This window comes from Erithacus rubecula (genome assembly GCF_903797595.1).
Source record: "Erithacus rubecula genome assembly, chromosome: 2".
Taxonomy (NCBI): Eukaryota; Metazoa; Chordata; class Aves; order Passeriformes; family Muscicapidae; genus Erithacus; species Erithacus rubecula.
Genome location: NC_136685.1, coordinates 73,327,808 through 73,352,535, shown reverse-complemented (window position 1 = coordinate 73,352,535; position 24,728 = coordinate 73,327,808). Strand labels below are relative to the sequence as shown.

General features: G+C 34.8%; 1 protein-coding gene across 2 annotated transcripts in view; it reads left to right on the top strand.

Annotated features, from left to right (window-relative positions):
- The window catches only part of PACRG (parkin coregulated), a 201,592-nt gene that overhangs the window by 161,049 nt on the left and 15,815 nt on the right, over positions 1 to 24,728 (top strand). Inside the window, exon 6 of one of the 2 annotated variants that reach the window (XM_079333493.1) lies at positions 15,533 to 15,635. The exons of the other annotated variant lie outside the window; for it this stretch is intronic. Within the exon in view, the coding sequence (XP_079189619.1) occupies positions 15,533 to 15,591 (59 nt within the window). The 3' untranslated portion in view covers positions 15,592 to 15,635. The remainder of the gene's footprint in view (positions 1 to 15,532; positions 15,636 to 24,728) is intronic. 2 annotated transcript variants of the gene reach the window in all.

The following is a 24,728-nucleotide window of genomic DNA, read 5'->3' as shown; positions in this document are numbered from 1 at the left end:
TAAGATTTTACTATATAAGTCATGAATGCAATGGCCAATGAAAATGAGTTCTTAAAGTGTTTTCCAAACATTTATATACAAGCTTAAATTGAAGGCTTGGGGTCTGTTCAGTTGAATAAAACCTGGACTCTCTGGATTGGGCTTCTTCTCTCTTCTCGCTTCTCTTCTCTCTTCTCTCTTCTTCTCTCCTCTTTCTTCTCTCTCTTCTCTTCTCTTCTCTTCTCTTCTCTCCTCTCCTCTCTTCTCTTCTCTTCTCTTCTCTTCTCTTCTCTTCTCTTCTCTTCTCTTCTCTTCTCTTCTCTTCTCTTCTCTTCTCTTCTCTTCTCTTCTCTTCTCTTCTCTTCCAATTGCTTAACTAAGATCTCTGGTTTCTGAATTATAAAAATGAAATTTGTTGTTAGGGAGAATGATTCAGTACATTTAAAGTGTTCCTTTCAAAAAGATGCTAAAATCTTGGTGAGATCAGTTACTTTTATTATGAATTTTTGTACTAATTGCCAAATAAATAATGTTAGGCTGGATCTGACTCAGCTGCAGTAGTCATTACTAAAGAAGAACCAAAAAAAAATTTTGACTCAATAGATAAATGGCAAAAATTGAAGAAAAAGTATTTCAGAATGAATTTGATAGTGTTTTAATCAGGTCAATTTCAATGGACAATAGTGGGAAGAAATCCAAAGTAATGGAAGGTGTTCACCTGCATACTTGCTAGACAGGAGGCACAAGGAATCGCTCTTATTACCTGTTTTCTAGCAGCTCCTCTTTATCATAGCACAGAAACTTGGCCTCTGTTCTCTCCATTATTCTGAGCCAGAACATTACAAGGAATAGTAAGATGATCTGAGCTTAAACATTACTCTGAAGAGTGTCCTTTTCTCATACGGTTCTGCAGTCAGAAACACAATTTACTATCAAAACCAGACAAATTAAATACTAGATTCAGAGTTTCTCCTTCTCAAAAGTAACTCTCCTGAATAGGTCATCAGAGTTCATAAACAGTTCAGTGACAGCTCATCAAGAACTGAAAGTGGTGTTCAGTGTCCCAGGGAAGGATGCCCTTGCTGCTAAGCATGTTTGAAAGAAAGGGGATGTGCCCTTCACTGTCCAGTTATGCTGTACCAAAATTTTTCACCAGAATCTTTTCAACAAATTCATTATAAGCATGTAACTTGTTTCTGCATGACCAGAAATGAGGTTTTACGCCCAGTATATTGTCAAAACCAGAAACTGGTCTGCCTTTGTCCCTGTTCCATTAATGAAGTCATTACAGTGTTGGTAAATGAAAGTTGTGGTTAACCAGTTCTAATTGCTGGGTTTTAAATTGGTTTGTTCTATTATTCAGTAACTGCAGTTTTCTGAAGTTCAATATCTATGAGCTGTTTTGAAAATATTGTTTCCTTTATCTGCTGTAATTTCCCTTCCTGTGTTTGAGCTGTGCTTCCCATAGTTTCTTGGCATTGTCTCATGTTGATGAAGCTACACCCTTTCAGTGTGCACCACTAATTATTTTATGTTGCTCTTTTTAAAGATGCTTCAACCTAAAATTAACACTTTTTTACTGGAAGCAAGGCCATGCCTCAGTGTTTTCCTTTAGAGCAAGAAAAACAAGTAGACTGTCCAATTTGTTTGTCCTCTGTTAGTAGCTAAATACCATATTCTATGTTGCCTTGTCAAACACATAAATACTCAAATACAGAGCAGTTCTCTGGATATATGATTCTGTATCTCCATTTCTGCCTGTATGTTTTTTGACTAATTCTGACTCAAATACAATAGATCCAAACCAATAACGTTTTAGGTATTTTTACACTGGTGATCCTTAGTCACAAATATAGTCTCTTGCAAGCAGCCACATAAGATTGAAGAGAAACATCACTTATTCAATGCTGGGTGACAGATAAAGTGAAATTCAGGATGAGAGATACTTATTTTCAGTTACAGTTTGCAGTGCATATCTGGCCGGGTCATCCCAACCAGCACAGAGTGCAAATTTTGTTTTGCTGTGCTGCCAGGAATCACTGTACCATGGCAGTAGTAAAAAGGTGACATTTCTGAGAAAGAACAGTTGGTGTATCTGCTGTTGTGTGCCTGCACACATCTTGGGAGAGGCAGCAATAATTGTAGTTAGGGCTTACTCAGACACTGGCCAATGGAAACAGCTATGGAAATGCTCTCAAGTGATGCATCTCCTGGTGCTCCCCTCACACACAGTCCCAGAGTGGTATTATTAATTTTTTCAGCTCTGATTGCGTCCTTCAGACTCAATAACAGCAGGAGAGTTGTGGCAGTTTTACGTGTTTTCATTTCTATCCAGCTGCCTTTCTGCAATTAGTGACTGTGGGGGATACTCTGGAACGTGGCAATGACAAAGCAAGCAGGGGTGATGGTGGACAGTAAATTTTCAATGTACTGTAGAGGACAAAAATAGCTGACTCAACTTGTGTAGACAAAGTCTTTAAAGAGCTAAGAAAGATATACTCAAGCATGGATCTGGTGCCACTACTTTTTAATATTTCTTGACTTCAGATTACCATGATAAAACACAAGCTTTTTTGAATGCAATCTACATACAGCAAGCAATAAAAGATCTTGGAAGCTGTAGGAACTGATAATGAAGAAGGATTGTATGAATACTTTTGAAAAGGCAGGATTTAAGCTTGCAAATATTTGAATTTCATTCACATCAAGGAGAGATTGATACCATGGGGCTATAATGTTGAGTGAAAGAATTGATTCTTTTAAAATATACACATAAATATACCTGAAATTAGGGAAATACTCCCTGCTGTTTTGATATTTCAGTTTTCAGAATATTCTCTTGAAGGAACAATCACCTAGAACTTTCAAAAGTAGAGGAGATAAGCTTTGGAAAACTTAGCAGAGAACAAGTTACTGAGATCTGGACAAGTAAATAGTCTCTTCTTTATCCTTACTTCAATTAATATATTTCTACATACAATTTTTACTTAGGTGCTAAAAGGGGAAGTTTTTACCTTTAACAAGGCAATATGATCTCTATAAAACCTATTATTATAAAATAAACTGTTTAACAGGGGATATAGCACTAAGTAGGCTTTGAAGGAAAGTTTATATGTTTGCCTGAGGACTGTTTATGTTACCAGAAAATCTTCAAGAATGGAGCATATTTGAGGCCTATGCCTGTGAAGGAAACAGAAAATATTTTTAGCAGGGCTTACTATGTATACTCAATGGTATCTAGTCAAAACTCAAGAACCATCATTATACAGCATCCTGAAAGTTGATAATGTTCCAAATATTTGGTCACAGCCATCCCCACAAAAAATTGACTCCAGAGAGTAATACCTTCAGTGTCAGTGTTGAGATGGTGGTTTTATTAGTCATTATAACTTTGTTTTTTTTCACTAAGAGCAATAAAATTTAAAAAATAATAAATTATAAAATTACAGCTTTGTGCAAGAGCAAAATCAAGACATTTCTGTGTTGCTGAACAAGAGAGAAAACTTTATGTTATTGTCATACTTTATGTTACTGAATTTATTCCTCAAAATGACGCTATTATTTTAATGAATAAATGAAACACAAGATTATGTTTGGCTTTTGTATTTAATTAAATTTCATTTTGGCTTCAAGGGATATGCAAGATGAAAAAAAATGTCCTAGATATTTTAGAGAACAGCGGTAGAAGTCAATATTTATATGTATTTTATGTTAGATTTGACGAAAAATTCTCTGATGATTGATGATATAAAGATAATTTCTGTTAACTTTTTAGGGTGGTAGCAGCAGCTTGTTTCCATACTACCAAGGAATTTATTTGAGCTCTATGCAGCTTATAACAAAGCCATAATTTTAATTTTGATCTTCTTCAGAGAAGTGAGTTCTGTTAGGTACTAAAGCCTGTCATTGCTGTAATATTTGAGACTGCAGAGATTTGCAAAGGTTTCCTCTTCCCACAGACTTTGGCTACATTTGTCAACCAAATGAAAGCTGTAGGGTGAAAGCTGAGGAGTGCTGATCCCATGTATCTCCTGCCAACATCGGTAGGAGCTTAGCATCCATCAGCATTGAAAGGGTCTGTTACTGCAGCTGACTCTCAATAATGCAAAACAATTGAAAATAATAACAAATGAAAGAAAACCCAAATGGTGCAATAGATACTGGGAAAAGTTTTAAGAATACCTTAAAAATTCCAAATCATCTTAGTTTTACAATTTATCATCTCAGTTGTGACTAGACTGTATCAGCAAAGCATGATAGAGAATTAAATTCAGAATCAAAGCCCAAGTAAATTGTATAATGGCAAGAGTTTAAAAAGACTGACTGTGATCTACATAAAAATTAACACAAAGTCAATCTAAAGTAACACTGTGATAGGAATCAGCATTGTCTCTTGTGTCTCTGCTTTTACATTTAAATGACATGTGCATCCATGATGAACATTTAGGCTTTTGCTTTCTATCCACCACTCAGTCTATTTAGGCTGACCCAGGAATTATATTTTAACCTGTGTCTGTAGGGGGATTCCACAATGGAGATTCTGAACCATAAGGGAACCTCCAATAAAACACATAAAGAGTTATAAATAGTATTATTAATATTATTGAGACCTCAATCCCCACATACACTTTTCTAAGGATTCTAAGCTTATGTGTCTATGTGTCAAATCTTGGTTCTTTCTGCCATACTGCTTTTCAGCCTTGGCAAAGTGTTGCTGCTGTGGTCCAGGGTGTTTTTTAGCTTAATATGAGTGGTCTGGATTTACTTTGGGGGAAGCTGATTGAATGGCACCCACCTATTTTAAAGCTAGCAGCAAGTCTTGACATACTTGCACTTGCTGGTACCTGAAGTCAGTGTAGTTAGGTCTTTGTTTTACTCCTATACTATGCTTTCGTATGTTTTGTATAGACCAATGCAGAAATATAAAATTTATTTGTCCTCAGGAAAGTCAGGAGTCTAGAAATCCTGAAGATAAGATCACAACAGAGACATTTTCTAGTCATAATAAAGACCTAGCTAAGCCTGATTATAGCTAGAATCACAGTTGCAATGCCACATTAAAACTGAAGTATGAAAATTAATCACAGAAGTCCAAGAACAAAGATCAGACCTCTAAATTATGATGGAGTAAGTCAGATTTTGCCACAGGGCATAAGCAACCTGCAGTTTCCTTTGAAAGCTACTGCAGATGCCATGGCTAACAATAACTCAGTAGCAGAAAAGGCTTTTCAACTGTACAGTATCCAATGTATAATATCAGCTGAGATCTCTCTGGAGTGGAGTGTGTCTCATCTTTACTGCCAGCTAGCCTTTCAGCCTTTCAAATGTTCAGAATGCATTGCTATGGAGAAAATCACTGAAGCATGAGCTGCCATGTGAGCTTTTAAAGTTCTGTTCATTACTTCTCAGTCCTGACTGCTGTTTTCCTTTTCAGAAAGGCAACCTATCTTCCCTACCACTGTCTTGTAATAGTCAGCCTTCCATGCCCTCTTCTTCCTTATTTCCCTCTTTCCTCCCACTTTGTTTTCTGTCTGCTGAGATGTCTTCAAACACAAGACTATGTGTTCATATAACAGCTATGCCAAACTTTATGGAGCAGCCTGCTCCTTTGCAGACATGCAGCTTCACTGTCAAATGTTAAGTGTTACTTCAATGGCCTCCTAACTGGACATCCGTGATTGCCAACTTAATAGGATAGACAACTCTATTGTTAATGTACCTTTCAAACAAAAAAAGTTGATTTGGGATATAATTAATCAGGAGGTTTGGATTTTGGGGAGTTTTGGTGTTTTGTTTGTTTGTTTGTTGGCTCTTTTATCTAATCATATTCTGGAATTGCAATAACACCCAGCTAATTTTTATAACACTTTCATCTTACACTGCAAATTCCCTCCCAGAGGGACCAGTGATACAACAGGACTTGAGCTATAGCCCAACTTACAGTAAACATACGGTCCTGAGAAAGTTTCTCTATGTCTGCAAGAAATTACTCATCATGAAATAAAATGAACTATTCATTTGCAAGCAGCTGTACCATCAGCTGTCTAGCACTGCATGGCTGAGTAAAGCAAGCCCATGTAGATAAGTCATTGATAGCATCACTTTTCTGGGAAGAGTCAGGCTTGTTCATGTAGGTATCTGTGATATTATTAGCTTGTGTGAAAATTATTCCTTTAACACATTGTGATGCCAAGAATTTAGATAATTTGAATTACTGGTTGGGGGTTTTTAGGTCTTTTTGTTAATTTTTAGTGTATAAGTAATTTCTTCATAGTTTCAACATAGTGGTGTAACACACTGAAACTCTTATTGTGCCACTTGTATCTATTTTCATGTTTGTAGCCAAGAGATATACCAAAGATTTATGGCTCCTTACTGGATTTATTACTGCAAACATCAATTTAGCTCTGCTTAATTTATAAGAATGACTATTCATTAATTTTTTGGTCCATTAATCAAATACATTTTCTTTGTTGAAAGCCTCTTCTTACAATAACTACCTGTTTTAAAAGTTCTATATTGACAACCCTGAAATTTCCCCATTCTAAGAGAATTTGCACATTTTAGGGAAACTTTTCAGGTGAGGGGATTCCAACAAGGGTTGGAGTCTTTCCATCCCAAAGTAATACTGGTGTAAATATTCAAGTGTCTGTGATACCCCTGCTTTCAAGACAGACAGTGAGATTATTTGCCAAAAGATTTACTCATCAAATCTGCAGCATGAAGAGGTGAGTTGAAATTAATACATGCAACATACAGTGAAATTTGTTGCATTTTTTGTTGCATTGCTTGTGAAATAACATTTTTCATCATGTCTTCAATCTTTATACTCTGTCTAAATTACATTAGCTTTGAAATGGACACAAAATAAAGGATTATGCTGAACCAGAAGAATTGGATCATTTAAACTTAAATCCATGACTTATAGATATCAGAAAAAATAAGCACAACAATCAGCTGGATTGTGTAAATGGGTTGTTGTCATAACAATTTTTATCAGCTCTGAGTTGGACCGAAAGTGGAAGGCAACTTGGAGGAATTGCAGGAATGCAGTTCAGTTAGTCAGATCAGAAAGATCCTAAGCACATCGTGAATTGGCTCGAATGGTATTTACCATAGTTTCACAGCAGTTGCACTGATTAGACCTGGATAACTTTTGAATGCTTCATTCAAACAAAAGAACAATTTCAAAGTCCTAAACCAAAATTTGTGAGATCATTGCTCATACATAGTAGCTGGGCATACACAAGAGAATTTAATATTCCAGACTCTTCTGTTCTACAGATGACATGAGCCAAGGTCTCCTTTGCCTGATCTTGATGGAATGCTCAGGTAAATGATAAAGATCTAATGAATTAGAGTAAAGACTAATAGCTAACAGATGTACTGACGCTATCCACTCTATTAATTAATGCTGCTGTACATTATGTGGAACTAATGCAAATTACTGTGTCCAGAATGTTTACAGATTGAAATTGTGCTTAGCAACTTGGTGAGAACCTCAGTGCCAGTTTTTCCAATGTATTAGAAAAATGCTGTCAAGAAACTAGTAAGGTACAATCACTAGTAAGCTGACATTTCTTCATGACCTTTAGGTTCAAATTAGCTCTCCTTGTTTAAACATTTTTTTTTTCAGTTTGAGTCAGTTAAGGCAGCATTTTATCATTGCTTTTAAACAGGTAAGATAATACTGATTTTTTTCTAGTTAAAAATTATAAGCCCAGAAAATTAGTATTGCTGATGAAATAGTCTTCGGTCTCAAAAGACTTATTAAATTAAGTATATCTAAAATTAGAGATCTAAACTGTGACACTATAAAAAGTCATACTCTGGTGCCAATATGTCCTTCAGAGTATGTCAGTTTTTTCAGACAGCTAAAATTTGTTATTTCATTCACTTCTCAAAGAACAATATTTGTCCAAATATTACAGTGACTTGTTTATTTTGATATTCAAACGGGTTAAGGCTCACAGAAACATTTAGAGGAAACTCAGTGATGAGTTGCAAATTGCATCTGAAATAAGTCTTGTATATTTGACAGTTTAGTCATCAACCAGTTGTCTCTCTCACATAATTATTATGCATGCTGGAATAGAAACCTTCTCAATTCATTTTTTTCTCATAATACAAAAATAAATTAAAACAAATAAATTGCTGAGTTTGGCCAGTGTTTAACAATTTGCTGTATTCAGCTCCAACACTTGAGCTGATTCTTAAGACAAAGAAAATAGCAATATTAGTAGTTAAAAGAGGAACAGTGAGAGAGGAAGTGCACTTGACCTGAAGCTCAGAAGTTAGATGTGGTATGTACAAGAGAGTGAGAAATGATAGAGTCACTTACAAATTTGGTGTAAACTTGTGTTTGTACCACACACATGGTATCACATGAGGTACCGTCATATTTAGATGCTGTGTTTAAGCAGTGCCATTTTTAATGCCTTTGCTAAAAAATATTTTCACATGAAATAACCAAAGCCAAGATTACTTGCCTGTTTAAGGAGTCAAAGTCGTCTTTAACATGCTCTCAAGTGTGAAAATGTGTTTTTTTCATTCTCAGCATAAAAATAGATACATCTGCTCAGTAGTATTCATGAGCAAGTCCTAAGCAGTAAAAAAGAAATTATTTTGCAATAAGGTCTTTACTCCCTATTGTGTATCAGTTATGGAATTGTTTGATCATTAAAACTACCTCCCAGACATTTGAATTAAATACAATATTTTAATATTTATTATTTTGGTTCTTGAAGCAGCTAGTACTTCCAATCTGAATTCAGGGTTTCACAGTATTATTGGGCTACTATGAACTGAAACAAAAGCAAACAAAATCTGTGGTAATAATCTGCTACAATATCAAACCTGCTGCAGTGTCGATAACTCCACTTGATCTCTGGTAAGCAGTGTGTTAAATTTTTATTTAACATAGCCAGGAGCTCCCAAGGACTCTGCCAAGAGTGTAGAAGGGAACAACCACTTGAGGTTTGGGCTGCCTGCAATCATGTAATTAGCTTAACTGAATACCAGAAGTTCTGAGATGAGGTTGTATATGAACTAATTGACAGCCTGCACTGGTTTACCATAGGAAAAAGAAAAAGATAATCTAACAGGAGAAAAACTACCCTTAAAATGGAACTATTAGAGCAATGAAATTACTTGGTTTGCATATTTCCAGTCTTCTTGAATTTATGGCTCCCTTGCTGGGAGAAATTTAACCACTGTCTGCTGAGGCAATGTTTGGGGTTTTTTTAAAATTCTTTTGTGCCAGCATCTGAGCTTCCCTCAGAGCACATTTCTTAATATCTCTATATTCTAGTTTTAAATATGATAAACAGCTTTTCACACCTAATTGAAAGATTGTTCTGATCAAATTCTTTTCCCTCCTCAAATGTCTGTCAGTATATTTAATATAAGAGATTCAAAATATTTGTAATCAGTGTCAGTTCAGGATCCTAAACAGCTTTTAACTTTGCTCTTTCAAAGCTTCATGTATTCTGGTTTGTTGTCCATATAACAAGGATAGTGACACATTATTTCCTGTTAGGAAAGTTCTGAAAATAAGCAAAATAAGATGTGTGAGCATTCAAAGGAAAAGGATCTTTGTATTAAGCAGATACATCTATGGTATTTATTAGCATTTATAATAATTTTTAATAGCAATTCTCTAAATGCTTTTAGAGTCTTGGGTGAAAACTTTATTGTTAATAGGTCTCATTTGCAGTTTTCAAACAAAGAAACAACAAAGCTCCTGTTTTCATATAGCTATTTTCAGTAACTTGGGCATGGTATATATCCTTGCATAACTAACACCTGATGTCTTGCAATTTCTTTGATTGTAAAGGTCATTGTCAGCATAAATTGAACCATAAGTAATAAGATTTAAAGCTGAGTAAGTAGAATCAGTTGACAGTTAAAGAGCTTAAAATAACTGATATATCTTCTAGTAGCTGTGTTATAAGCAATACCTGGACTTCCTCTGTGCTGCTCCTCAGCTGAACCCAAGCTGAACCCCTTTTTTGATGCAATCAATTGATCAAAAATGAGCAGCTAAAATGAAAGTAATTTTTCAAGAGGACATGATTACTGTGTGAGAAGCTTTGGTTAACTAATCTGAAATATTTCAGTCAGACACATTCTCAACACTCCTAGACTTATCAAATGATAAAAATAACTTTTCCGAATATTTCTCTTAGTGCCCATTTACTAAGAAGATTAATGTTTACCTGTATTAGAAAAGAAATTGCTATCCTGTCTGCTCCACATTCCCCTTCATAGTCTTTCCCTCTGTCCCAAAGAAAGTACAGAGTTGCAGAGTTGGTGTTTTTCATTAAAACTCAAGACTTTGACATATTTTAACAATTGTATGTGCATTGTAGGACTCTCCAAAAACTTGTATCTAGTTATTCACCCATTCATACAGCTTAGTGGTGACTGCACATGGAGGGGTAAGAGCATCCCTCTTTTATAGAGAAGATTTGTGTTCCATTCTCTGAAGGTTTGAGATGACCTGTGCTGCTCCCTACTCATTTTCCCCAGTGTTTCTCCAGTCTGTTCATTAATAGTAGTGAGATAGATATGTCTGTAGAAGGATATAGATGTTGGCAGGACAGATGGGAATTATACAAATGAGAGCTATTTAATTTTCAGTGATCACAGAACCTTCTGAAGAAACCAGTGATCTCCTCTGTGACTGCAGCTGTAGGTTCTCATAAGCTCTATCCCGGCTTTAATGGAAGTGAGGGAATTCCCTTTCCTGTCTCTGGGATATAGTGGCAACACCTCTTAGGAGCCTTCTGACTCATGTGAACAAAACTAGGAGGCATGAAGATGGATTTATATGCATTGTCTCTTTCATTTAGAAAAATTTTAACTGCTGCTCCTTGCTGAAACACCTTACTGCACTGAAATTGAATTATCTATTTAGTCAGAAATATTTGGCCAAGATATTGACATAGTTTTGAACAGGGATGACACACATCACTGCTTGCTACAGTTAGTAAGTTTAGCAGCTGCTCTAGGGAAACTGAACAGCTAGAATTGGCACTGGGGATGATATAGGATCTTCTCAGCTCATACTGCAGAGGATTTTGAGCACATCTTCTCTGTCACCTCTCAGTGTGCTCTCCCTAATAAAAAAGCTTTGATAAGTTTCCTTTGATACAAAGCTGTTTGTAAGGAGCAGTCAATAAAACATGTTCAAAGCTGGTCAATGGGGTGAGTAGCATGAAATTTAGAGTAGGTTGATACACTGTGAAGGGGGTGAGTAGAAGAAGGAATGAAAGTTACAGAACCAGAACTCTGATACAGCAGAAAATGGCAAGCCAGAAAGGTGTGCAGAAATGGTGTGATTATTTACATCAGAGCTCCAGGCTAGGAAGATGACAGCAGCTGTGTTTTGAGTTGACTTGAAAGTAGAACAGTTTCTGTCGAGGAGACTAGAACTGAAAAGATTGGTGCCAAGATGGAAGATTATAATGGAGTTTATATGTTGCAAGTGTGTTAGTCAAAAAGATGAAAACAACACCATGTTAAGAAGCTTGAAGACAGTAAGATTGATTTTGCTTTCTCCCTTTTAAAATTGTATTTCCTACAATGTACCCACTCTTTTCTTTACTGACTGTGTGACCTTTAGAGGTTTTTACTCTTAATTATTTCCTTTCTTGTGGTTGCTTTTAATATGCAGTAGAATATTCAGTCAATGTAGTAAATCTATTTCCTTATGTGTTTAGAAACAATGCACATTATTTATTTTCCAAACTACATAATAGTTTATGAGAATGAGGACCTACTACTGTGATTGCTGCTTTTCCTGCTCCATTAACCCACAAAAAGCTCAATTTCTAATGAAATCTAAATCTATTCCAAAGCCAATGAATATCTAATGTTAATTCATTTTGTAACACTCTTAAATAAGATATGATATATAATCTTTGGCTCAGTATATGTGTGATTTCTACAGAAGAAGACTGCGAAATCTTTCTGGGAAATTGTTGGGAGGAATTGTTTGTGGAATTTTTTTATTAACTAGCCCGAATCAATTCCATTAATCTTCATCTGTAGGTGGACACTTTCATAAAATAATATGACTGGCTTATTTTTTACTGTTCAAATAATTTATGTTTTATTTTACTCTAGCCTTCTGTCAAATATTGTTTGGTTTTTTTAAAATTATTTTGGTTCAAAATTCTGATATTTAACCTATGAATTAATATTTTTGCAGAAGATTCATTCTTCTCTTGACAGTACTGCAGAGAATAGGAAAGAATAAGAACTCCTAAGCTAATGTTAAAGTGTGCTGAAATTGTTATTTGTTTAGGGAGTATAAAGACTCACTAAACTCGCTAAATAGACTTATACTTTTATATGTTTTGAGTAAATCCTAGCTCAACCAATTTTCTGTTCTTCCATATGTAGAATTCCAGTGTGAAGTTAATGGGACATTAACTTCAATGGGATATTGTAGATATTGTGTGTGGAAATTGCAAAGAAGGACTTTTTCCCTAATATTTTTATTATCATTATTGTCTCTGAGCAATCCAACACATAGATATTATTAATACCTATATTTTGCTTTCTTGGAAATATGATAAAAGTTTGAGTGGCATCAGCTTCAAAGGTTTCATGCCAAGTGACATACATAATAAAGTTCAAGCAGTTTTTTTTTTTCAAATGCAAATTAAAATGGGAAGGGAAGTAATCTTAGAACTTCTTTCTGATCTTATATCCACACTCTCTTTTAAGGTAGATTCACTCCTGAATTTACCTTAAAAAATACAGGATCCAGGCTGCTTCCTTCTTAAAATTAATAAGATTGACTTTGGCCAAATCAAGCTGATTTTTTTCTTTCTCCAAAGGGAAGCAAAGCCAGTTGGTTAGTATAAGCCAAGTTAGGCTTACAAATGCCAGTCATATTATGCTTTTTTTTGCTTCCCCATATGAAATTTCTACCACAGGGAATAAATGACTGACACATCACCCCCTGCCATCATAACAACTGTCACGCAGCACCATTATTTTTCAAACATTAGTGGCCTCCCTCCAACTGGCCATAAGGTTGCAGACACATATTTTAATCATTACTTTGCCCGTTGCAGGAAGCTAAAGTCGCACCATTTAATGTGTTCTCTTGATAAATTTCACTTTCTTTTATAATAAAATGGAAGTTAATGAAGCACAGCACAATTGCGGTGAATTAGGCAGCAGGAGAACGAGGCAGGAGAATACCCACTTATTGACATTTTCAAAGCCATCTTAAATGCATTGACTTTTAAACCATCTCATATTCAATTATTAAGAAGGGACCATGGGAGTATAGTGTTGGCTTAGTAAGAAAGAAGATTATAACTGTTCATTAGTTATTAATTAATTGGCAATCTCATTGCTTAATGTCTTTACATTTAATAAATACTTCTGTGCCCGGTGTCTTACTTCTCTCCATTCTGGTTTTCATCAACATGTAAAATGTTACATTTTATTTTGTCTGTCCACACATAAAAGGGAGGGTCAGCTGGTCATGTTTTATCAATTTTTATTGAGATGTTTCACAACATAAATTATTTATGGGATTAGTAAACAATTTTTCTATGTGAAGTTAGCCATAAGAGTAACGTACATTTCTGGTTTTTTACTATAGATTAAATTGAGGTGTTAATCCTGTCTTAAGCAAACCACAGGTTTCCTGAATAGCAGCTTGTGGGAAAGGTCTGGGGGAAATGGACCCCACAAGAAAAACAAGCGGCTGTGACGAAAGTGCCCATAATAGAATTTGTTTGACAAGAATGATTCAGAGGCAAACCTGTTTATTCTTCCATAAAGCTTGCTTTACTTTTACTTTTAGGCACAGCAATTAAAAATATGTATTTTTGTTGCAGTTCCTATTCACAAGCAATGTATTATTGCTCATATAGTGTCTTGAAGAAAGGAAGCATGAATTGCATGCATATTCAGTAATGTAATGCCTTGCTTTCATGCATCCATTTCATTACCATAACACCTACTGGTATTTTTTTAAGGCAGATTTTTTTGAGGGTAGGAAGGGTGAAAGAAAGACTGTAGTCACTCCTATACATGGGCCCACATAAACCATCCACAGGACATTGTGACCCAGCAGCAGCAATGACTGTAGATATATTTATTTTTTGTTACTAGTAGATTTTTTTTAAGATGTGCTATTACGATGGGCAGCTGTGAACAGAAGTAGAATTGTGCTGCACCAGGGGCTATATTTGTTAGTTTTCATAAGTGGAAATTGGTCCTGGTGCCAGTATCTCGATGATTGGGAGGTGGGGAGAGAAGGAACAGTCTGAACCTGGGGCTACCAGTGATTCAATATATACTATAAAGTGGTACTTTGCAACCAAAAACCAAATAGAAAACTCAGTATGTTGATGACTGTAGGTGTCTCCCACAAAATTATTGTAATGTACTGTCTGAATTATTACTACCTTTCAGCAAATAACTATAATTTGCCGTATACATAAAAAAATAAACCTGTTTCATATCGAGAGCTTCTCTCCAAAAAGGTTTTCCTCATTACATTTTATTCCTACTTGTCCTACCAAAGTTATATAAGGGGGGCTTAAAGAAAATATAGAGAACCTGGGTGAGTAGGTGGAGCAATGATGAGTCTCCAGGGTTGGTAACTTTACATGGTAACTTAAACAAAGTTTCAGGGTCTGTTCCAGCAACTGGAATAGATTGTCGGACCATAGTCAGCAACTGTTGTATTTCCCAGTGCTGAAAAAGGCAGTCATTTTCTCACCTTCCCTCCTGGTCAACAGGCCCTGCTGCTTCCTTTAGCTCTCCCTTAAGAGACGTGATTCAATGAAGAATTTTGTCTGAAAATTAATCTAGCAACAAAAAGAAGTATGGTTGGTATTTCTGCTGGGTTTGTGGGTTGAATTCACCTACAAACATGTGAGATGCATAGAGAAAATGACAGGAAGAAATGTTTCCAGGACAAGGGGTAAAAAATACCACACTCCTAAATATAAAATTTGAAAGTACCAAAAATGTTGGATTTTTTAACATTGTGCCTGCACACATGCACACAAAATCCTGCCTAACATGAAATTAAAATGCATCCAGAATAAGAGATAATTTAACAGGGGAAGGAGGAGAAAGAAGAATCAGAGAGTGTCAAAAGGTTAGCAATTATGCTAAAGAGGGTTATTTCTATAGAGTTTCTCTCTACTCATTTGTGAATAGAAAGTTTCTCTAGAAGTCACTTCCAAACAAGAATCTAATTTTAGGCATTTTGAAGAGAAATCTGACCTCTTCCTGTACTATAAATGTTGAAGAGACTAAGAGACTAACCTTAGGCTAACATTAGCCTTTGTGTTTGCCTTCCAGTGGCTTCCACAAAGTGCTAATCAAATTCTAGTGATAAACACTAAGAATTGAACTAATTTGGTTCAAAATTCAGCTTTGGTAATTTTAACTGGATTCTAGATTTCAGAAAATTATTCAACATATTAAATAGAACATTCAAAAATACACTTTCCAATCAAGTTTCAGGATTAGCTTACTATAATGTTAGTATATTACAAATGTTTTCTAGGGGATTTTTGGCAGGCAGGAGAAAGAAATTCATTCCTATATCTGACAATACAGAAATGAGAACAAGACAAACAGAAAACAAAATGTTAAATTTATATTTGAAGGTAAGGCTAAAGTTATTTCCCCTCTTTCATTATTATGCTTTCTACAGAAATAAAAATGACAATATTATGTTTTTCTGTACATTTTTCCATGATTGAGAAATCTGTAGCTTATGCTATGTCTACTCAGATTCAGCATTCCCTAATCTTTTATAACAGGCTACTCATGAGGAAGAGATAATACATTTTTTTCTCATTCTCTAGAGAAGGAAAACTTTTGGTTAGCTGAGATTTGTCTCTTTTACATGCTTTGTAAAATATGCTCTACATTAAAATTTTAATGATGATTTTTTAATACCTGCATTGATTTATCTCTCCATGATCAAGTTCTAAAGTAACTCCTTGCCTTTGCAAACACATACACACATAAAGGTAAGTTTTCACTTGTGAGTACTTCTCTGCCTCTTGACTGCACTCAACTGTGTGTAGTAGTTTTGTGTATATAAACAATTTTTTGCAAATCAGAGCTGTAGAAATGTACCCAGAGTTAGATTTGAAAGAAGAAAAAAAAAAAATTAGCTTTTTTGCCTAAATAGTATTTTCCTTGCCCATAGGACAAGAGGCAATAGCTCTAAACTGAAAGAGAGTGGGTTTAGATTGGATGGTAGAATAGAAATTCTTCAGTGTGAGGGTGGTGAGGCACTGGAACAGGTTGTACAGAAAAGCTGGAAGTGCTCAGGGTCAGGCTGGATGGGGTTTTGAGCAACTTGGCCTGGTGGAAATTGGCCCTGCCTAGGGCAGGGAGGTTGGAACCAGAGGGCCTTTAAAGACTCTTCCATCCTAAATAATTCTATGATTCTGACAAAAGCTATTTTGTAGTAAGTGAAAATTTTTTTAACTGTTTCTGGTTTGGCATTTTTGGTTGGAATAAAGTAATCAAGGCTTGATTTTGAACACAAAACTTTTCTATTTTTGTTGACATTAGAAATTATGTTCTGAACAATCGATATTTTTAAACTTATCATTCCACTTTTATTTAAAACCTCAAAATGTATAATTTATTTCTAAAAAATCCATCTAGTTCTTTTTTTAACATGAACTTTTTCAGACATAAGTAACTTTGCAGCCAAAATATTTTTCATTGTGTCTGAATATTTAATTCTTTCTTAGCAAGAGCTAAAGCTTTTAATGGAAGCTGGCATTGTTCTATTAATTGGCATTACTCTACTGTATCAGGTAAAGATTAAAAAATCTTATATGATCCTAGCAAAAATGCTATTGCCCCTGTGGTATGATTTTTTTTTTAATGAAAAAAATAATAGAATAAGAAGGAAAAAGAAATTGCTTCAATAGCCTCTTAATTTTTTAGAAATCATAAGATTTTTTAAGAAATCACAAAGTAAAAGAATAGGATAGTGGAGATTTTTTCTGGACTATTATAGAACAAGCCTCCCCTTAAAATAATTCTTATGGAGAACTTCATACTGTAACCTGTCGACCACAGTTCTAAGTACTGTTTATTTAGTATCTTCAGTTTTTCTTGTATTTCCTTTCTTTACAAAGAGTCTTCTATAAATAGAAACCAACCTGTTTCCTTGGCTCAGTATCAGAAAAGTGATGAATCATTTCATATAGTGATGTGCTGAAGATGGTATGAATATTTAAAATGTAGATATACAATCTAACTCTAAATAGAATATCTATGCCTGGAATTCCATAAGCAGCTAGAGATTTTTGAGCTTTTTCAAAGGTATAAGTGAAAATATGTAAGTTGTGAAAGAACAGAGCTAATTTTTTCCTACCCCTTCCTGTACACTGATCCTTCTTGTTTTAACACAAGCTTTTTTCAAAACTTTGCTGGAGGTTTTACATCATAATTTATTTTTACTTGTCAGAAAAATATTGAAGTATGATAGTCTATGAAAATGAATTCGCACATCACTGTGTGAGTAAATTTCATTATCAAAAATGCACCACTTTCCAAATTTATGTTCACTTTTGTTTAAATTAATTTCTGTGATCTTATTTTATTTACCTTAGGTTAGAGCATTGCATTGCACAAAATTAACATGTCTAATTGCATAAATATTTATTCCTGGATGAAGTTCCATCTAACTCAGTAATATGGAATCATTTATTTTGCAAAGTGTTGCGGAGTCAGTCTTGGATGTCCTCATAATAGAAAAGTATAAATCTGCATAAAATATCTTAGAAGCAAAATACTTTCTAGACAGACAGAAGTGTTTGTTTTCTTATTTTGTTTTATATCTTTAGTATTGTTTCTCAATTCAAAAAACCATTTTGAGTGAAACTGCCAATGCAGAAATTACTTTCTAATTTCCCTGTGTACCTCTGAGCATGAGCAGTAGATGATTTTATCCCATTCTCATTTACAGCCAAGAATTGGAGAGCCTGTTCAGATTTCCATTTTCTTTGTTTAAATCAGGGATTAATCCAGAATTTGGATTCCAAGGTTTTGATCAAGTTGGCATGGATCTTCTAGATAATACAAAAAGGTTTGCATTACCATGAAAAAGGGAAAAACATGGACTGTGTAGCATTTAGCACTTCCTTTTATATTTAGCAGGGTCATAGTTCATCCCAAAAATTCTCGACTGATGATTAGCCTTAGCAGTATCTCCAGAAACGCTTTGCAGGAAGGATGGTGTGGCTTTGCTGTTGTCAAGGCTGTGAGCCTGTGAGCCTGCATGCAGCACAGTCAGGAATGCGACAGTGTGGCATGAGAAGAATGTGGCACATTACCCCTGTGTGATAACCCAGCCCAGCCCAGTCCCTGCCGGGCCTGTTTGCAAGATCGGTCTAAATAAACTACAGCATCCTTGTTTAATTGGCTGTTATTCACACCATTTCACTGCATTTCATATAATTTACCATTTCAGGCCACTGAGAGTGAACACAGTTATTTGTATATAACTTAAAAGAAGTGTGCAAAAGTTAACAAATGATCCTGAATTAAAAGGAATATTTAAATCCTGTACATCTAGTTTTTGATCTGGTAATGTAGTTCTGAGGTTTGGATAGAGGATCATCCAGCAGTGACTTGAAGAACTGTTTCTTGTGGTAATGAATTTAGGCAAGCACTACATAATGAGCATAAGCATTGGATGATAGTTAAGAGCATGATCAACAATATTTCTCAAGCTAGGATGGATTTATGTCTATTAACTACTTTCCTGAAGTTGTAGACTAAGGTCTAAAAATTAAGTTTGCTTTCTGTTTTGACTCCTAGCCCTTAACTTGAATACAAATATTAAAGTGAGCATGACTATGTTATCTCTTATTTAGCACAAAATCACTCTTTTATCATTCCATTTGACTTTGCACTGGAAAATTACAATGATTGTGTCTTAGTGATGCATTGTTTCAGATTTAATTGATTTAACTGTTGTCTGATGAAAAGCTTGTTACCGAACTTAGAGCTGAGCTGCACTGAAGACTGCGAAATTTTGTAAACAGGAATGATCAGCACTTACCCAGGTAATCTGTGAACATTCAGAAGTTCAAAGTTTTGTGTTACTTTGGAACAAAACCAAGAGTTAGTAAGTCTTTTTAGAGTGAGAAATGGAACTGTAATTTTGCAAAATAGGAGTTCCAATTAACCTTCAGATAGGTTAGCAGCTTGGGAATGGATGAAAAGTCCAGAGAGGAACCTTCCTGATTCTTGGCTGATTATTCTGCAATGACTAAAGCCTTTCAATTCCTACCTTTTCTTCTGGATGAAGTGGCAGAGTTGAAGATGTGAGAAATGGAAAGATACTTGCAAGTCTATTCCAGCAAGAAGATACGGAATTTTTGGTTGTCGGTGGTAATTAATGGCTTATCTTGCTTACCTGCTTCTACATTTCTTCAGCCTTTTTGTGGGAAGGTTCAGTTATTTTTTATAACTGTATATGTACCTTATACAATTCTTCCAGTGAACAGGATTCATTCTGGAAACTGAGTGAGTGTTGTCAGAAACTGATGCATTAGAAATCTGCAACATAGGCCATCAGACAGGTAGTTCATATCTGCCCATATCAAGTTTATTTCCATAAATGAGCCCCTTTGTTTTCTGAAAGAAGTAAACTGAGAGTGAAGTTAAGACTGGCAGAAGGCCACTGCAAGAAACAAAAGAGATTTATCTACTGACATCACAAATAATCATCTTAATTAAGTGAAATGTATATCAGTTGTGTTTAAATGAAATCTGATTTTTTTTTCTCTTAGATTTACATAATCTTCATGCTTCCTGAAAGCTTCCAGAAGACCTGTCACACAGCATTTCCTTCCAATCCTCTTTCTGCTCTTTCATTTTACTGTTATTTGTGGGGAAGGAAAGACTGTCCTTGTTACTTGCATTTCTTGTTTCATGTGTGATTTCAGTTCTTGGAAAAGTTAAATGCTGTTTACCATGGAAAGGAGATAAATGCAGAAGTATCATGCACCTTTACCTTTCTACATGGGTGTTGGCACTTTCTCATTTTGCAGCTTCCAGTATAGTTCCAGACTATTTGAACATATCACAGTTAATTGGAGAAAATTCCCTGGTGATATTGCACTGTTGACAAAGGGACAAGACACCAGAAAACAATTTTACACTTTGACTCCCAGCTCTCATGTGTTGGGGTGAAAATCCACTCAATGTGTCTCAGCTCACAATGCTATCTGCGTTTCTTCTCTTATCTGTGTCTTCATACCAATTTAAGTCTAAAAGTTACCTGGTAATATTGTTGAAATATACTCCTTCTTTATCCAAAAGCTGATTTAGCTTTTAGTACAGGCCAATGATTTCGTCATGTGGGTGACTGTAGTTGTGAAATAAGCTTAGATGATCTTTGTCTTATATCTTTTGGAAAACTTCAGGGTTAGTTGAGCAGTCATACTACTGACTAAATTTTATGTGTTTTATTAACCTCCAGAGCTTATGTGGTAAGAGAAAAATACTTAAAGATTATTTTTACTCTGACTGAGTTTAGAGAAGATCCAGTGCCTTATTAAGCTTCTTGTTTGAAAGGTTTTTTCTACATCTTATTTATTTTGTGCTATTTCCAACAATCCTAGAGGCTTTATATATATATGTAAAAGCCTGGTACCAATATCACCAGGAACTGTAAAAGTTAATAGGTCTATCCAGATCTATAGCTCAACACATCCAGTTTCTAAACAGCAATGCCAAAATTTTTTATAAATGGTGGACACCATGTACCATAGCCATGCCCATTTACCTTATTTGTTATTTAGTAGCTGTTGTTTGGAAACATATTTCAAACTATATTTCTGTGTTAGTGTGGCTCACTGAAAAACTTTGTACATGCTAGTTAAGACATAAATAGGAACTTACTAGTAGAGCTAGCAAGCTCTAATTAAGTAAATGCCCCACTGATGTAAATATCCAAATATACCAGCTACACACCTGAAACACAGGAGAAAAGAGGCTATTGTGGGCACTTATTTATAGATGAAGCCTGTGAGTGATAGTCAGGATATTCATCAGAAAAAATGCCTGGTGGATTCAGGGTTTTACTGAAGCCCATGAGAGCCCATGTTGGAAATCAAGTAAGCAGCCAATGTTCACTGCTGCCCAGGGCCTTTCATACCTGGGTTTATGTATTGATTTTCATCTCCTTGTATTTGATCCGTTGTTTGCAGCCAACAAAATATGTTTATTTTGTTTGTTCAAATCCCCATTCTAATCAATCACAGGATTCAGAAATATGGAAGTTGTGAAATAATATGTTAAAAGTAAAACATTCATCAGAAAAAAACCCCAACGTTTTCAACATCTTAGAGGATATGCTATAATGATGAAATTAGAAGAAGTTTTTGAGATGTAATGGTACAAAATCCAAACATTGTGTGGGAGTTACGCTCCACTTAATGCAACCTGTGATCTACAAATTTAGAGGAAGAAATGAGATTTCATTTCTAGCATACGTGCTAAATTCAGTGACATTTAACAAACATGCTGAACAGTATGCTTTTCATTCATCATTCACAGAGAAACATGTATTTGGCCAGTTTAATGGCTCAACATGAAGCAATGGTGCGTACCAAACTAAAAAAACCCACAAACTTAAAATTCTTCAGGAGCATTTAAAATGCATGTTGAAGCTTATAACACTTTGTATGAGATGGAATGAATTTAAATGCTTTTTTCTGGTTTGTGATATGTAAGAAAATATTTCTCTGAAAAATAAAACATAGATTTGTTTCTTTTAATAAATAAAGTATAACAAAGAAATGATGCTAAAATTGTGCAAAAGGATGGTCACAATGTATAGCTGGAGTACAAATGGTGGTCCAAATAGCTGCATTTTATATTTAGATCCAAATTTGTAAACTCCACTAAGGTCAATTAGGTAAGTTTAATATCATGTACATTATACTACTATTATTTCTGGCTAAAATGGTAGTTGCCTTATCTTAGATTCTGTCTGCGGGTCTGCTTGTACCTCAATTAAAATAGTATCTATATTGATGAAGTGAGTTTGACCTTACATAGTAGGAGTAGGAAATACCTCATCCTTACTCATTTATGTCCCTTTCATGGACAAAAGTGGATTCATTTTGTTGTTATTTATAGACATCCCTAAAGACTATAGTGTTTCCATTTCCCTGTTTACATGGGCTATAATGAAGTAGGTTTAATGGCAATATTGTAAATAAAACAACTCCAAGGAGTGATCTCCAGCACTGAAACTCATAATACCAAATGATGGGCTCTGTCATTTGCTACTGTTGACATCATGATCTAAAGGTCCAAAAAGCTCATCTCTCCCTCGCTCAGTTACTCCTGTTCTTCTTCCTGAAACCAATTCTGTGCACTAGCAATTTTAAGATTTAAATAACACTTACTCCTTGCTAGGTCAATAAATCTGGAATGAATATTGGATTTTAATGCTAATTTATAAATTATTCTTTAGTGTCTATGTTATATTTTCAAACATTCCAAGTATGTTTTGCTAGGTGCTTTTAAGATGGTAAGATGGATTTTTGGTGGTTATTTCAGAAACTTAAGAATTCATTTGTCTTTGGGAAAAATATTTTGTCTTTTGTAAATAAATTTAATTGGCCAGATTTTCTGCTCATATAAGTGCTTGTCACTCTGGAAACAGGGTAGTTGTACTTAAATTTTATGGAAAAGTAATCTAAAATTTTGTCTTAATGTTTTCTGTTTGGTTCAGAAGGTGGAAACAGCATGTGCATATCTTGAGATTACACCTGTTAGGGGCTGATCAGTGTGTTGATTATAGACATTGCCCTTCAACAGGCAGCCCCACACTTGGTGATACAGTTCAAAAGCTATCTCTTGATTTGCCACTAGAAGTGCATTAAAATGCAACAGTTCAATACACACCCATCTTTATTTAATTTAAAGCTTTTTAATTGAATGTCAGTCAATTACGCAGTTATAATCCATACCTTATTACAAAGTACCATACACATGCATTTTAAATAGTACATTTTCTTAACTTAAACCATGTTCTTTTCTAGAAACCATTGCAACTGAAGAATCTATTGTGATTAGGGTAAAAGCCACAAAGTATTTATTATTTAATGTGATTATTTCATTGCTAATTTACAAAAAAAAATCACCCTCCTATCTAATTTTCTATTTAACCAACATTTCCAAACATTAAATACCTTTCCAGAGTAAAACATTTCTCATCTATTGTAATGTTACCTATCACAGGATTTTAGTATTTTCCAAAAATTAATTAGACTCACAACAGCTTAACAACCTCATTTACTCTTAGCCTCACACCTTCCACCATGATCCATGTCCTATTTTCTTCTTCATAGCTGCTTTTTATTGTGACTGTGAGGATACTAATTTCAAGTGAGTTTTCAGCTTTATTCTGAAAGCTGAGAAAATTGTGGTCAATCTAATGTCCTCTGACAGGGAATCTGAAATCTTTTGTTCTGTTGATTGAATTAGCCTATCTTCTGCTCCCATGAGCTTTGTTTTTCAGATTGATAGAGTCATGATTAATACAAAAGAGAACAACTGGGGATAGCAGTCTTCTCATGTATAAATATATTCTGCAGGAAGTGGGGAAAAACATTTCTTACAAGACTTTCACAGATAGAGACCACATCTTTGGCTTTACAATTTTAAAGGATAACAGCAGTCAGTGTTTGTTGTATTTTTGTTGAAGTAATATAAATTTCAGTAATTCATTCAGGCAGTTTTCAGTGAAAAAGCCAGGACCTAGTCATAAGACAACAGGCTCAGGTACAGCTTTGTAGTCAACCTTAGGTGGGAAAAGGCATTTTTCAAAAATGTTAACTATTCAGTCATTCTATGATTGAATGCCAAGCTATCCAAGTGAACTGCTTTGGTGCTCTGGCTAACATGAAAATCCATCAGGATGAGGTGTTATAGGTTGGAAATGATAGGTTTAGCAAAATCTAACTCAATAGTTTCTTCTTGTCATTTTCAATCTTGATACAATGTGAATTTGTACAATTTCTGTATTTTAAGAACTGATTCATGTGAGACACTGGAACAGGAAAGAGCTGGGAACATTTTTGAGATAAATAGACAACATAGTGGAACTATTGACACATCAGAGATTTTGGACTATCAAAATTACTCCCCAGTGAAAATAATACTGCCAATAGAGGTATTTATGTTAAAGATGTTACTCAAAATATTTTTTGAGAAAATCCTCAGAACAGAACATTTAAAAAGAAAGGAAAAGAATATATAAATATAGCATGCATTCCTTAGATTTTGTTGTATTCATGTAAGAAGTGGGGTGTCATGATTCTCTTAGAAAATCCAATACAAAATTCTATTGATTTCTTTTACTATTGAATAGACATTATGAAGCATTAGAGAATTGATGTCCTTATCACATTTTTAATCTGCTGTATAGAATATTTGAGATGTGTGCACAGCATCACAGTATTTGTAGTAGCCAATTGAAACTGTTCCAGGGAACATATGCATTATATATGAAATACTTAAAGTTCCAGCTGAATAAACACTCACATTTGCCATCAATTTCAAAGGTCTACAAGTAGACTTTGTGCACAATTTAAAATGAAAAATGTGTAGTACATACATCTGACCTTTTTAATTTAAAATGCTATTCTGCCTTATCTAAATTATATGTGGTTTGGATCTTTCTGTATTAAATAATCGTAGGT